General features: G+C 29.0%; 2 protein-coding genes across 3 annotated transcripts in view; both read right to left on the reverse strand.

The window, feature by feature from the left end:
• The window catches only part of LOC142238937 (semaphorin-2A-like), a 525,466-nt gene that overhangs the window by 410,057 nt on the left and 101,226 nt on the right, over positions 1 to 14,183 (reverse strand). The gene's annotated exons all lie outside the window — the stretch shown is intronic.
• Positions 1,645 to 13,758, reverse strand: LOC142240807 (UDP-glucosyltransferase 2-like). The gene is made up of 2 exons (XM_075312536.1): positions 13,469 to 13,758; positions 1,645 to 2,949 (listed from the first exon to the last, which is right to left on the reverse strand). Exons 1-2 carry the CDS (start codon positions 13,707 to 13,709, stop codon positions 1,664 to 1,666), a joined length of 1,527 nt encoding a protein of 508 aa, XP_075168651.1. The 5' UTR covers positions 13,710 to 13,758; the 3' UTR covers positions 1,645 to 1,663.

Here is a 14,183-nt window from a genome sequence, read left to right on the forward strand (position 1 = left end):
GTCAAAATTTAATTTCTATAGTTAATTTTGTCAAAATTTCATTTCCATAAGAAATTTTCATTTTATTCTATAGTAAATTTTGCCAAAAATAAACTTTTATTGTACATTTTCTCAAAATTTTATTCCTATAGCAAATTTTTGCAAAACTTCATTACTATAGGAAATTTTATTTAAATTTCATTTCTATAGGAAATTTTCACAAAATTTCATTTCTATAAAAAATTTTGTCAACATTTCGTTTTTATAGGATTTTTTTCAAAATTTCATTTCTATAGGAAATTTTTTCAAAATTTTAATTTTGAAGGAAATTTTCTCAAAATTTCATTCTTATAGTAAATTTTTGCAAAACTTCATTTCTATAGGAAATTTTGTTTAAATTTAATTTCTATAGGAAATTTTGTTTAAATTTCATTTTAATTTTAATCTCAAAATTTAATTTCTATAGGAAATTTCATTTCTATAAGAATTTTTTATTTTATTCTATAGTAAATTTTGCAAAAATTTAGTTTTTATTGTAAATTTTCTCAAAATTTTATTTTTATAGCAAAATTTTGCAAAACTTAATTTCTATAGGAAATTTTACTTAAATTTCATTGCTATAGGTAATTTTCACAAAATTTCATTTCTATAAAAAATGTTGTCAAAATTTCATTTTTATAGGATTTTTTCAAAATTTCATTTCTATAGGAAATTTTTCCAAAATTTTATTTTTGAAGGAACTTTTCTCAAAATTTCATTCTTATAGTAAATTTTTGCAAAACTTAATTTCTATAGGAAATTTTGTTTAAATTTAATTTCTATAGGAAATTTTGTTTAAGTTTCATTTTAATTTTAATTTCAAAATTTAATTTCTATAGGAATTTTCATTTCTATAAGAATTTTTTATTTTATTCCATAGTAAATTTTGCCAAAATTTAATTTTTATTGTAAATTTTCTCTAAATTTTATTTCTATAGTACATTTTCTAAAAATTTCGTTTTTACAGGAAATTTTTTTAATTTTATTTTTATAGGAAATTTTCTTAAAACTTAATTTCTAAGTAAATTTTTGCAAATTTTCATTTCTATAAGAATTTTTTTTCAAAATTGCATTTCTAGAATAAATTTTCTCAAGATTTCATTTCTATTAAAATTTTTTTTTATTTCTATAGAGATTTTTGTCAACATTTTTATCTATAAAAGTTTTTTTATTTATAGAATTTTTTTTTCAAAATTTAATTTCTATAGAAAATTTTGTCAACATTTATTTTCTATAGACAATTTTGTCAAAAATTTATGTCTGCTGAAAATTTTTTCAAAATTTCATTTCGATAGTAAATTTTCTCAAAATTTCATTTCTACAGGAAGTTTTTGAAAAATATTTTTATTTTGTAGGAAATTTCATTCAATACTAAATTTTCTCAAAATTTCATTTCTATAGGAAATTTTCTAAAAATTTCATTTCTATAAAAATGTTTCTCAAAATTTCATTTCTATAAAAATTTTTTTCACAATTTCATTCCTATAGTAAATTTTTGTTAAAATTTCTATGGGTTATTTTGTTGAGATTTCATTTCCATAGAATATTTTGATAAAATTTCGTTTCATGTCACTTTTTCTTTGCAAAATTTATATGATTATTGATGAAGTCATCCAGGGTAACATATATCTTTGCATCATATTTATTATTTAACATTCACAATAATTTTTAACATTAAATTCAGAATTATATATGAGAAACAAATAAATAATATTATCATCAATGCTATCATGAGGAATACATCCACATTGTAAAATTCCCAAACGGTAAGATTTTGACCTAAATTCCGCAAATGTGATGCTCCATTAAATTTCAGAACATATTCGATCCAATATATGGCTCTCTCCAAAGGAGTATTCATTTGATCTTGAAAAAGCATAGATTTGTGCTTGGCCTCCTGACGATAGCCATCCTTCAAAAGCAAATCATTTAAGGCCAAGGATAATTGTTTCCGATTAAGTGTATCCCATGTTAAAGAGATACCATTACCAAGCTTTCTAATCCAATCGATGTAGTCCTCATTAATGCCATCATATCGTGGTAAACTCAATATTGGTATGCCATAGTAAATACTTTCGATTATGTTTAAATATTCACCATGTGAAATTATTAACTGGACTTTAGGATGAGACATTAAGGCATAGTGGGACACATTAGAATAGAAACAAACATTGGAGGGAATTTGTAAAGAGGTCCAAGTCTGGAAATTGTTACTCCATATAACCAATTGCTGATAATCACCAAATACCTCCAGAATCATTTCCATAATATGATCCGGAAGAAAAGACTTTATTATTACATAGATTACCCCATTTTTGGCATCTTTAAGTAACTCCTCAATTTCTAGCGACAAATCATCTACTATGTTGGGTATATGCATGCCGGCTACTTCAATCATATTGGGGACATAAGGTCTAGGTGTACTTATGGCAAAATGATCATTTACCAAAACCAATGAGAAATTTTTTTGAGCTTCCACCAGACTTTTGGAAGCATTTGGAAAATGGTAGCTATAAATTTTCTCTTGCATTGGCATATATTTGAAATAATAATGCATCCAATCGCAGAGAAAAAGGACTACATTCAAACATCTGCGCCAGAAATTCATATTTTCATTGTATTTGCGCAACATTAGCATATTTGGTATGTATGACAGGGGGGTAGTATTTCCCACTAGTTCATCAATCGAAATCATGGTACCCCATGTTGATACAGCCACCATGGGCGCTTGAAACTCCTCACCAAATCCATAAAAAGATTCAGTTAGTATTACATCCAGTAAAATCACATCGAAAGACTCATATTGTCTCAATTTTATCACCTCGGGATTTTCATATAAATTCTGGTTCATCTCATATGCTTTTTTGTAAAATGGTCCAATTACATCGAAATGAGAAGCACTAACATTGTCTATGGAAAAGTTACCAAAGTCTGTAAAAGCAGAGAACATATTTCACTGTATTAGTCTATCAGAAGAATTATTAAAAAGTACCCATTTATAATAAAAAATACAGGATGGCTCATTTGTAATACAACAAAGCAAAGCGCTACATTTTGTCAATTTTTCTTTTAATTTATGTGTTTAAAAGCATGCAAATTACCTAAATTTTCAGAATTTGCTACCTTTGCCACGAATTGTGGCCCTTAAAGCGATCACATAATAATATTTTAAGAAAATTTTGGGCAAAAGTCTGCCAAATTAAAGAAAACCCCGTTTTATGTTAGCCTGATACTGAAAAATGTCTATAGAAAATTTTGTCAAAATTTTATTTCTATAGAAAATTTTGTCAAAATTGTATTTCTATAGAAAATTTTGTCAAAATTTTATTTCTATAAAAAATTTTGTCAAAATTTTATTTCTATAAAAATTTTTGTCAAAATTGTACTTCTATAGAAAATTTTGTTAAAATTTTATTTCTATAGAAAATTTTCTCAAAATTTTATTTCTATAGAAAATTTTCTAAAAATTTTATTTTTATAGAAAATTTTCTCACAATTCTAATTCTATAGAAAATTTTATCAAAATTTTATTCCTATAGAAAATTTTGTCAAAATTTTATTTCTATAGAAAATTTTGTCAAAATTTTATTTCTATAGAACATTTTGTCAAAATTTTATTTCTGTAGAAATTTTTGTCAAAATTTTATTTCTGTAGAAAATTTTGTAAATTTCTTTTTCATTAGACAATTTTGTAAAAATTTTATTTCTATAAAAAAATTCTATTTCTATAGAAAATTTTGTCAAAATTTTATTTCTATAGAACATTTTCTCAAAATATAATTTCTATAGAAAATTTTCTCAAAATTTTATTTCTATAGAAAATTTTGTAAAAATGTTATGTCTATAGAAAATTTTGTCAAAATTTTATTTCTATAAAAAATTTTGTCAAAATTCTATTTCTGTAGAAAATTTTGTCAACATTTTATTTATATAGAAAAATTTGTCAAAATTTTATTTCTATAGAAAATTTTGTCAAAACTTTACTTCTATTGAAAATTTTGTCAAAATTTTATTTCTATAGAAAATTTTCTCAAAATTTAATTTCTATAGAAAATTTTCTCAAAATTTTATTTCTAAAGAAAAATTTCTCAAAATTTTATTTTCTATAGAAAATTTTCTCAAAATTCTATAAAAATTTTGTCAACATTTTATTTCTATAGAAAATGTTGTCAAAATTTTATGTCTATACAAAAATTTTGTAAAAATTTTTTTTTTCTATAAAAAATTTTGTAAAAATTTTTTTTTTCTATAAAAAATTTTGTCAAAATTTTATTTCTGTAGAAAATGTAATAATTTTTTATTTATAGAAAATTTCGGCACATTTTAATGTCTATAGAAAATTTTGTCTAAATTTAATTTCTATAGAAAATTTTGTCAACATTTTATTTTTATAGAAAATTTTGTAAAATTTTTTTATTTATAAATTTTTTTTTCAAAATTTTATTTCTGTTGTTTTTTGATTTCAGCTTAAAACCATGCATTGACTAAACTACAAGTGTAGCTTAACCAACAGAGGAAAAGAATGTTTGTCAAATTTATTTGGGCAAAGCCCTATAGACTGCAAGATGGTTGGATGGACGCACGTTTCGGAATTACCACATTCCTCATCAGCATCCTCTACTTGCAGTCAAACTATCAACCAATTATCAGAATAAATTCAGGCAGTTCCTTAAACCCAACAATGAACCACACTTGAACCTTCCGAAAAAAGGTTTTGCATGATAGCCGGCTTATGCCGAAATAAATTCGTACAAACATATCTATTTTCCTATGCCACTGTCAAATCATCGATTTGAGTGCAGTTGGCTGGGTTTATTTTGAAGAGGAAGCACGCTCAAAATAAACCCAGACAACTGCACTCACATCGATAATTTGACAGTGGCATAGGAAAATAGATATGTTTGTACGAATTTATTTCGGCATAAGTCGGCTATCATGCAAAACCTTTTATTCGGAAGGTTCAAGTGTGGTTCGTTGTTGGGTTTAATGAACTGCCTGAATTTATTCTGAAAATTGGTTGATAGTTTGGCTGCAAGTAGAGGATGCTGATGAGAAAAACGTGCGTCCATCCAACCATCTTGCAGTCTATAGGGCTTTGCCCAAATAAATTTGACAAACATTCTTTTCCTCTGTTGGTTAAGCTACACTTGTAATTTAGTCAATGCATGGTTTTAAGCTGAAATCAAAAAAACAACAACAATGCGTAAAGAACAAAACCAACAATAACAAAAAAAAACGAATTATATTTCTATAGAAAATGTTGTCAAAATTTTATTTCTATGGAAAATTTTGTCAAAATTTTATTTCTATAGAAAATTTTGTCAAAATTGTATTTCTATAGAAATTTTTGTCAAAATTTTATTTCTATAGAAAAATTTGTCAAAATTTTATTTCTATAGAAAATTTTGTCAAAATTTTATTTCTATAGAAAATTTTGCAAAATGTTATTTCTGTAGAAAATTTTTTCAAAATTTTATTTCCATGGAAAATTTTGTCAAAATTTTATTTCTATAGAAAATGTTGTCAAAATTTTATTTCTATAGAAAATTTTGTCAAAACTTTACTTCTATAGTAAATTTTGTTAAAATGTTATTTCTATAGAAAATTTGTCAAAATTTTATTTTTATAGAAAATTTTTTAAAATTTTATTTCTATACAAAATTTTGTTAAAATTTTATTTCTATAGAAAATTTTTTAAAATTTTATTTCTATAGAAAATTTTGTCAAAATTTTATTTCTATTGAAAATTTTGTCAAAATTTTATGTCTATAAAAAATTTTGTCAAAATTTTATTTCTATAGAAAATTTTGTCAAAATTTTATTTCTATAGAAAATTTTGTCAAAATTTTATGTCTATAGAAAATTTTGCCAAAATTTTATTTCTATAGAAACTGCACTCACATCGATAATTTGACAGTGGCATAGGAAAATAGATATGTTTGTACGAATTTATTTCGACATAAGCCGGCTATCATGCAAAACCTTTTATTCGGAAGGTTCAAGTGTGGTTCGTTGTTGGGTTTAATGAACTGCCTGAATTTATTCTGAAAATTGGTTGATAGTTTGGCTGCAAGTAGAGGATGCTGATGAGAAAAACGTGCGTCCATCCAACCATCTTGCAGTCTATAGGGCTTTGCCCAAATAAATTTGACAAACATTCTTTTCCTCTGTTGGTTAAGCTACACTTGTAATTTAGTCAATGCATGGTTTTAAGCTGAAATCAAAAAAACAACAACAATGCGTAAAGAACAAAACCAACAATAACAAAAAAAAACGAATTATATTTCTATAGAAAATGTTGTCAAAATTTTATTTCTATGGAAAATTTTGTCAAAATTTTATTTCTATAGAAAATTTTGTCAAAATTGTATTTCTATAGAAATTTTTGTCAAAATTTTATTTCTATAGAAAAATTTGTCAAAATTTTATTTCTATAGAAAATTTTGTCAAAATTTTATTTCTATAGAAAATTTTGCAAAATGTTATTTCTGTAGAAAATTTTTTCAAAATTTTATTTCCATGGAAAATTTTGTCAAAATTTTATTTCTATAGAAAATGTTGTCAAAATTTTATTTCTATAGAAAATTTTGTCAAAACTTTACTTCTATAGTAAATTTTGTTAAAATGTTATTTCTATAGAAAATTTGTCAAAATTTTATTTTTATAGAAAATTTTTTAAAATTTTATTTCTATACAAAATTTTGTTAAAATTTTATTTCTATAGAAAATTTTTTAAAATTTTATTTCTATAGAAAATTTTGTCAAAATTTTATTTCTATTGAAAATTTTGTCAAAATTTTATGTCTATAAAAAATTTTGTCAAAATTTTATTTCTATAGAAAATTTTGTCAAAATTTTATTTCTATAGAAAATTTTGTCAAAATTTTATGTCTATAGAAAATTTTGCCAAAATTTTATTTCTATAGAAAATTTTGTCAAAATTTTATTTCTATAGAAAATTTTATCAAAATTTTGTTTTTATGGAAAATTTTGTTAAAATCTTATTTCTATAGAAAATTTTATCAAAATTTTATTTCTATAGACTATTATGTCAATACTTTATTTCTAAAGAGCATTCTGTCCCAATTTTATTTCTATAGAGAATTTTGTCAAAATTTTATTTCTATAGAAAATTTTGTCAACATTTTTTTATATATACAAATGTTTGTAATAAGTTTTTGTTTATAGAAATTTTTGGCAAAGTTTAATTTCTATAGAAAATGTTGTCAACATTTTATTTCTATAGCAAATTTTGTCAAAACTTTATTTCTATAGAGAATTGAAGTGATTTTAAGTTGGAGAGGAATATATTGCAAAAACAACCAAAATGCCAAAAATGCTACCAATCATCACAAACAGTAGAAAATCTACCGTTTTTGGTAGATTTCTACCATCTGGCATCCGGAGGTTTTGGTGACAGTTGTGCGGTAGAAGTGAAGCCAGTTTTCTTTTAAACCATTCTTGGTTGACGTGTGCTGAGTTTGATAATGGTATACTGGATACCAGAGAACAGCAACCGGTGTTTTTTTTTTTCGTATTGCAATCTTACCCACAAAATGTCGGTGGCAGTGAGTAAGACACCAATTACCATGCGATCTTTTACATTGATACAAATGCGAGAATAAAAATACCACTAGTATATAACAATGTTCGTATGCAGTGTCTTACAATCTTAAACCAATCGACATCGTAACAACGCGCGCTAAACAAAACACGAGTGTGGCGCGGTAAACAAAACACTTGTTGCACTCAACAACAACAATTACCAGTAGTTGGCTTAGCTCAAGAGAATTGAGAGAGTACCAATTAAGAGAATACCAAACTGCTGAGATATGGGCATAGACCTTATAATATACTAGCGTAACCCGGCCCGCTTCGCTGCGCCTTCCGAAGCGTGTTTGGAGGAACATTTTGCGTTAATTTAGTCAACCATATCCTTCGTGCTGAAAACAAATTCGAAAAGATTTGAATTCTTTCAAACAAATCGGACTACTTGCTTTTTCGTTTATAGGTACAAATACGGCGGATATGCATATGTAAAACGGTTCGTCTTAAAAAATGTCGGGGAGAGGGTGTACCCTTTCCTCCAAAATTTTTAAATAATGTTCTGTATTCAAGTAGTTGGACAATCTTGTGAATTTTAAGTGTGGTTTGTCAAGGAAAGGTATCCTTCTCCTCAACATATCTGAAAATTAAGCAATATATTATAATAACATACAAAGAATTACTGTTTCCCATCCAATAAATCGGAAAAAGCCAAAGTAGTAAACAATTTTACCACATTAACATTTGCTAAAATGTTGGAAAATGATAAACCCTCTACGTTGGCTGCCAATTTCATGTAAATTTAGGTTCTTTACTAAAAAGAAGTCTGGCAGAAGCCTGTACAAAAATCATAAAATTATGTACCGAGATCCCATTTACGGACAACCCTCTACTTTCAACTTAAAAAAAACGGACAAAAGCGAACCCTCTCTTTACTAAAATGAAGACTAAAAAGAAGTCTGGCAGAGGCCTGTACAAAAATCATAAAATTATGTACCGAGTTTCCATTTACGGACAACCCTCTACTTTCAATTTAAGAAAAAAAAAACGGACAAAAGGGAACCCTCTCCCCACCTTCGCTCCACTCCGACCTGATATCGGACTATCACGTACCCTATATTAATTTCGCAACTACTAAATGGTCCCTATAAATTCTATCGAAGTAAATCGATAAAGTTTATTTCAATTTCCCCTTCCCCAACCAGATATCGAAAAATCATATACTAATTTAAAAATTATGTATAAATTTAATCACCTCCTGCCACGTCCCTGTAAATTTCAAGTAGATCGGAGATGTTTAAATTTTGCTTTATTGTTTTAAAGGGACGTCACTTTTCCCGATACAATATCGACACCCCTAACCTTCCCTGAAAATTCTTGAAACTTTCCTTCAAGTGTGGGGCAAGGAAGGTTGCCTCTTCGTTCATAACCTTCCCCCACTGCTTTTGTAAATTTCAAGAAAACGTAATTTTTTTTTTTGTAGTTTTAGAGGAGGACCTCCTCCCCGACCAAATGTCGAAAAGCGTATCTTTTGTAAACGTCCCAGAAAATGTCAAGCAAATTATAGGCCTAAAGGGGCGGCCTCCCTTCCGTCCAAATATCACAAAATCAGGTATCAACTATTAATATCGTAACCTCTCCCGGTAAAGTTTAATTCTTTCTCTGTATGTACTTAAGAGAAGCGGATGTCTCCCTATGCCCTTTTATTTTTATTAAAAAATCAGGAACCTGATATAAATTTCGTAACCCATTTTTTCTGTAAAATTTCAGTCGGGGGAGTTAAGTTTTGTTTGAACTTTAAAAAAAAAAACAAAATTTGGGCAAAGGGGTGGTTCCCCTCCCCGACCAAATATCGAAAAATAATGTAGCGGATTTTTGTCTACATGCCAACCCTAACATTCAATGAAAATTTCAAGCAAATCGCATAATTTTGTTCCAAGTTTCAAAAAGTAGGGCAAGGGGGAGGTCCCCCTCCCCATCCACATATGAAATCATTGGGTACCCCATATTAATTCCATAACCTCACCACATGTTCTCTGTAAATCTCAGATAATTTGGAGAATTTTAGTTTTTTCACTGTACTTTAAAAAAAGTCGAACAAAGGAGAGGCCCCCCACCGCCACCAAATATCGAAATAAAAAGTAGCGGATCTTTGTCTAGATGCCAACCCCAATCTTCAACGAAAATTTCAACCACATCGGTCAACTTTGGTCCAATTTTCAAAAAGTCCGACAAAGGGGAGGTCCCCCTCCGCGACCAGGTGTCAAAAAATGAGGTACCCTCTTTTCAGCACATGAACGCCCCCTACGATCTCTGAAAGTTTCAAGTAAATCGGTTCAGCCGTTTCGGAGCCAACTCGGTACATACAAACACACAAACAAACAAATAAACATTAATTGAATTTTATATATATAGAAGATAGATGAGCCATGGGTGTCAAACTATGTTTGACAGTTCCAAAGATTAAAAATAAACGAGAAAAATAAGAGCAAGCTTACAATCTCTTTCGTTTTCCTTTTTGTAGTTTGCCAATTTTACAAAAAATTAGAACGTTTATGATGCAACAGAGGATTTATAAATAAATTAATATATTAAAAGTTCATATTTGAACAAAAGATTGTGACCAAAACCGCGAAAATATGAAATTTAATTTTGAGCAGCATTGCTCTTTACGAACAACACAAAAGCAAATGCACGAAAATTAATGTTTGGGACTGACTCTTTAAGAAAAAAATCAAAACGAAATGTCAGAAAATTAATTTTTGGAACTGACACATTTTTTTTTAAAGAGAATAGTGGATCATCTATGTATTATAAGGTCTATGGATATAGGTAACCAATTTGTGTGATTGCTTTACTACGGTGTTTTCGAGAGACACTCATACTAACAAACACCGACAATCGTCGGTTGCATTGGATATTGGTGGTTGAAATTTTTATACCCTTCACCACTACTGTGGTACAGGGTATAATAAGTTTGTGCATTTGTATGTAACGCCAAGAAGGAAAAGTCTGAGACCCATCGTTTAGTATACCGATCGTCTTAGAATTAAATTCTGAGTCGATTTAGCGATGTCCGTCTGTCTGTCTGTCTGTCTGTCTGTCTGTCCGTCTGTCTGTCTGTCTGTTGATGTATTTTTGTGTGCAAAGTACAGCTCGCAGTTTTAGTCCGATTGTCCTAAAATTTGGTATAGGGTCCTGTTTCGGCTCAAAGACGATCCCTATTGATTTTGGAAAAAATCGGTTCAGATTTAGATATAGCTGCCATATATATTTTTCACCGATCTGGTCATAATTGGCGTGTATATCAACCGATCTTCCTCAAATTCAGTACATCCGAATATTTTATGAGTCTCGAAAAACTTGCAAAATATCAGCCAAATCGGTTCAGATTTAGATATAGCTCCCATATATAGCTTTCGCCCGATTTACACTCATATGACCACAGAGGCCAATTTTTTGCTCCGATTTAGTTGAAATTTTGCACAGGGAGTAGAATTAGCATTGTAGCTATGCGTGCCAAATTTGGTTGAAATCGGTTCAGATTTAGATATATCTCCCATATATAGCTTTCGCCCGATTTACACTCATATGACCGTAGAGGCCAATTTTTAACTCCGATTTAGTTGAAATTTTACACAGGGAGTAGAATTAACATTGTAGCTATGCGTGCCAAATTTGGTTGAAATCGGTTCAGATTTAGATATATCTTCCATATATAGCTTTCGCCCGATATACACTCATTTGCCCACAGAGGCCAATTTTTTGCTCCGATTTAGTTGAAATTTTGCACAGGGAGTAGAATTAGCATTGTAACTATGCGTGCAAAATTTGGTTGAAATCGGTTCAGATTTAGATATATCTTCCATATATATCTTTCGCCCGATTTACACTCATATGACCGTAGAGGCCAATTTTTAACTCCGATTTAGTTGAAATTTTACACAGGGAGTAGAATTAACATTGTAGCTACACGCTCACAAAAAATCGCTTCTGTAACATATACTCCCAAATATATTTTGCTTCAAGCATATACATTTTTGGGTATTGCCCAAACATTTATATGTTTGATCTCTTCCAATATATAATATGTTTGAAAGCATATTGGTCTAAACAATATATGTTTGGGTAGTCTAAGTTCCAAACATTTTGTATTTTTGCATCCAAATTCAATAATGTTGTCTTCCAAAAAACAATATGTTATTATGTGAACATATAATATGTTTGGAAGCATTTTGCACCCAAAAATATTATATGCTTAAAAAAATACTGCCAAACAATATTGTGCTCAAAATTTTATTTATTTATTTATATATTTACAATCATAATGAATTATGAAAATAAACAGGTAATATAGGTGCTAACAACATAGGTTTTCGACCTGAATGCTCAAAATTTTGTTTCTGCCCAATTGTATATTCCCCCACATCTTTCTCACTTCCACGAGATTTTTTAGTACTTAGCACCTTTTTCTGTAATACAAACATTGTAGAAGAAATTATTCAATTGTATGATTTTTTTTTTATTTTAATTTTAACTTTTGTCGGACGGGGATTCGAACAGCGGACCACACAGTTTGTAAGGATCAAAGAAGTAGCTGATCAATTGCCCAAGGAAAAATAAAATGTTAATTTTGTAATAACAAGCAACAACCACCAACTTAATTCAATATCGCTCCCTGTTAAATAGCGCTCCAAGCTACTAAACACATATATGTTTATAGGCTATTTCTAAATTAATATATGTTTGCATCCAAGCATATTATATTTACAAACATTTTATGTCCCAAACATAATATGTTCTAACATATTAACATATATGTCCCAAACATGTTATGCTAGTTTATGAACATTATATGCTTGCACTCAAAAATATTGTGTTTAAAAATTTGTGTTCCAAACATATAATGTTTATAGCCAAACATATGAAAAACAGTCTTTTTCATCCGTGTATGCGTGCCAAATTTGGTTGAAATCGGTTCAGATTTAGATATAGCTCCCATATATATGTTTTTCTGATTTCGACAAAAATGGTCAAAATACCAACATTTTCCTTGTAAAATCGCCACTGCTTAGTCGAAAAGTTATAAAAATGACTCTAATTTTACTAAACTTCTAATGCATATATATCGAGCGATAAATCATAAATAAACTTTTGCGAAGTTTTCTTAAAATTGCTCCAGATTTAAATGTTCCCATATTTTTTTACTAACATTGTGTTCCACCCTAGTGCATTAGCCGACTTAAATTTTGAGTCTATAGATTTTGTAGAAGTCTATCAAATTCTGTCCAGATTGAGTGATATTTAAATGTATGTATTTGGGACAAACCTTTATATATAGCCCCAACAAATTTGACGGATGTGATATGGTATCGAAAATTTAGATCTACAAAGTGGTGCAGGGTATAATATAGTCGGCCCCGCCCGACTTTAGACTTTCCTTACTTGTTTTAAATTTGCAAATATTGATGTTTACTAAATACAGTGATCGGTTGCGGTAGATCGCAGCCGTTCTCTGCTGGATACTGTTCGAATATTCCTTGTAAACGGCCTAAAAGTTTGTATGCCCAAGGCTTCAATACCGTCTTTGTTATATTCTTCCGATTATAAGCGGCATTAATTTTAATCTCAAAGTCGATGAATACGAACGGGGAGCAACCATGGATATTACGATGGTCCATAGTATTACCATCGGAGGTGCTTGAGTTCTGGTGCACAATCACAAATAACTTTATTTTTGAATGCAATAAATCAAAGTGCTTTTGTAAGCTTGTAAACAGTAAAATCAACTGAAATTGGTTAAAATGCATATCAGCCATCCTGTATTAAATCGATTACCGATAAATTGGATACATAAAGTCGGTTATGTATTTATAAAATTGTTTTTTCTTAGCCTATCACTCACCATCGAACAGATGTCGATTTTCCTTTATCACAATATCACGAAAATTCTCCAAAGGCTCATCTTGAGGAAAATTCGATATGGATGTTACATGATGACCTCGACGTGACAATTCAATCAACAACGGTTCAACAAATGCATATGAGCCCCTTGCAGGAAAGGCAAATATTCCTAATATTCGTGCAGCATTGACCGTCACTAATTGAGCAGAAATTAAAAGAAGTGACAGTGTAGCGAAAGACATTCGATTGACTAGAGTTTGCTAGAGTACCAATCCATGGCAATCCCTCAACTCAAATGGTATCAGTGTACATTCGATACTATTTGATGGAATCATTTAATTATGTTTTCATTGTTGTTTTGATTGCTTATCGACTTAGACTATTACTTTCTATTGTTATCGATGCTATGATTAGCATCGGTAAGTTACACTATCGTGCAAAAATCATTAAACGTATTTTGATAATTAAGTTAATATTTCAAAGAGAAAATTTCACAATTCAATTAGATTTTATTATTATACCCTAAACCACATAGTGGTCAGGGTATAATAAGTTTGATCGGCCAAAAAATGTGCCTACCAGAAATATTGATTTTAGACCCCATAAAATATATACCGATCGACTCAGAATCACCTCCTGAGTCGATCTAGCGCTTGGTGTCCGTCCGTCTGCAAAATTTCATCCAAATCGGTTCAGATTTAGATATAGCTCTCATA

The sequence above is a fragment of the Haematobia irritans genome, chromosome 5 (genome assembly GCF_050003625.1).
Source record: "Haematobia irritans isolate KBUSLIRL chromosome 5, ASM5000362v1, whole genome shotgun sequence".
Classification (NCBI taxonomy): Eukaryota; Metazoa; Arthropoda; class Insecta; order Diptera; family Muscidae; genus Haematobia; species Haematobia irritans.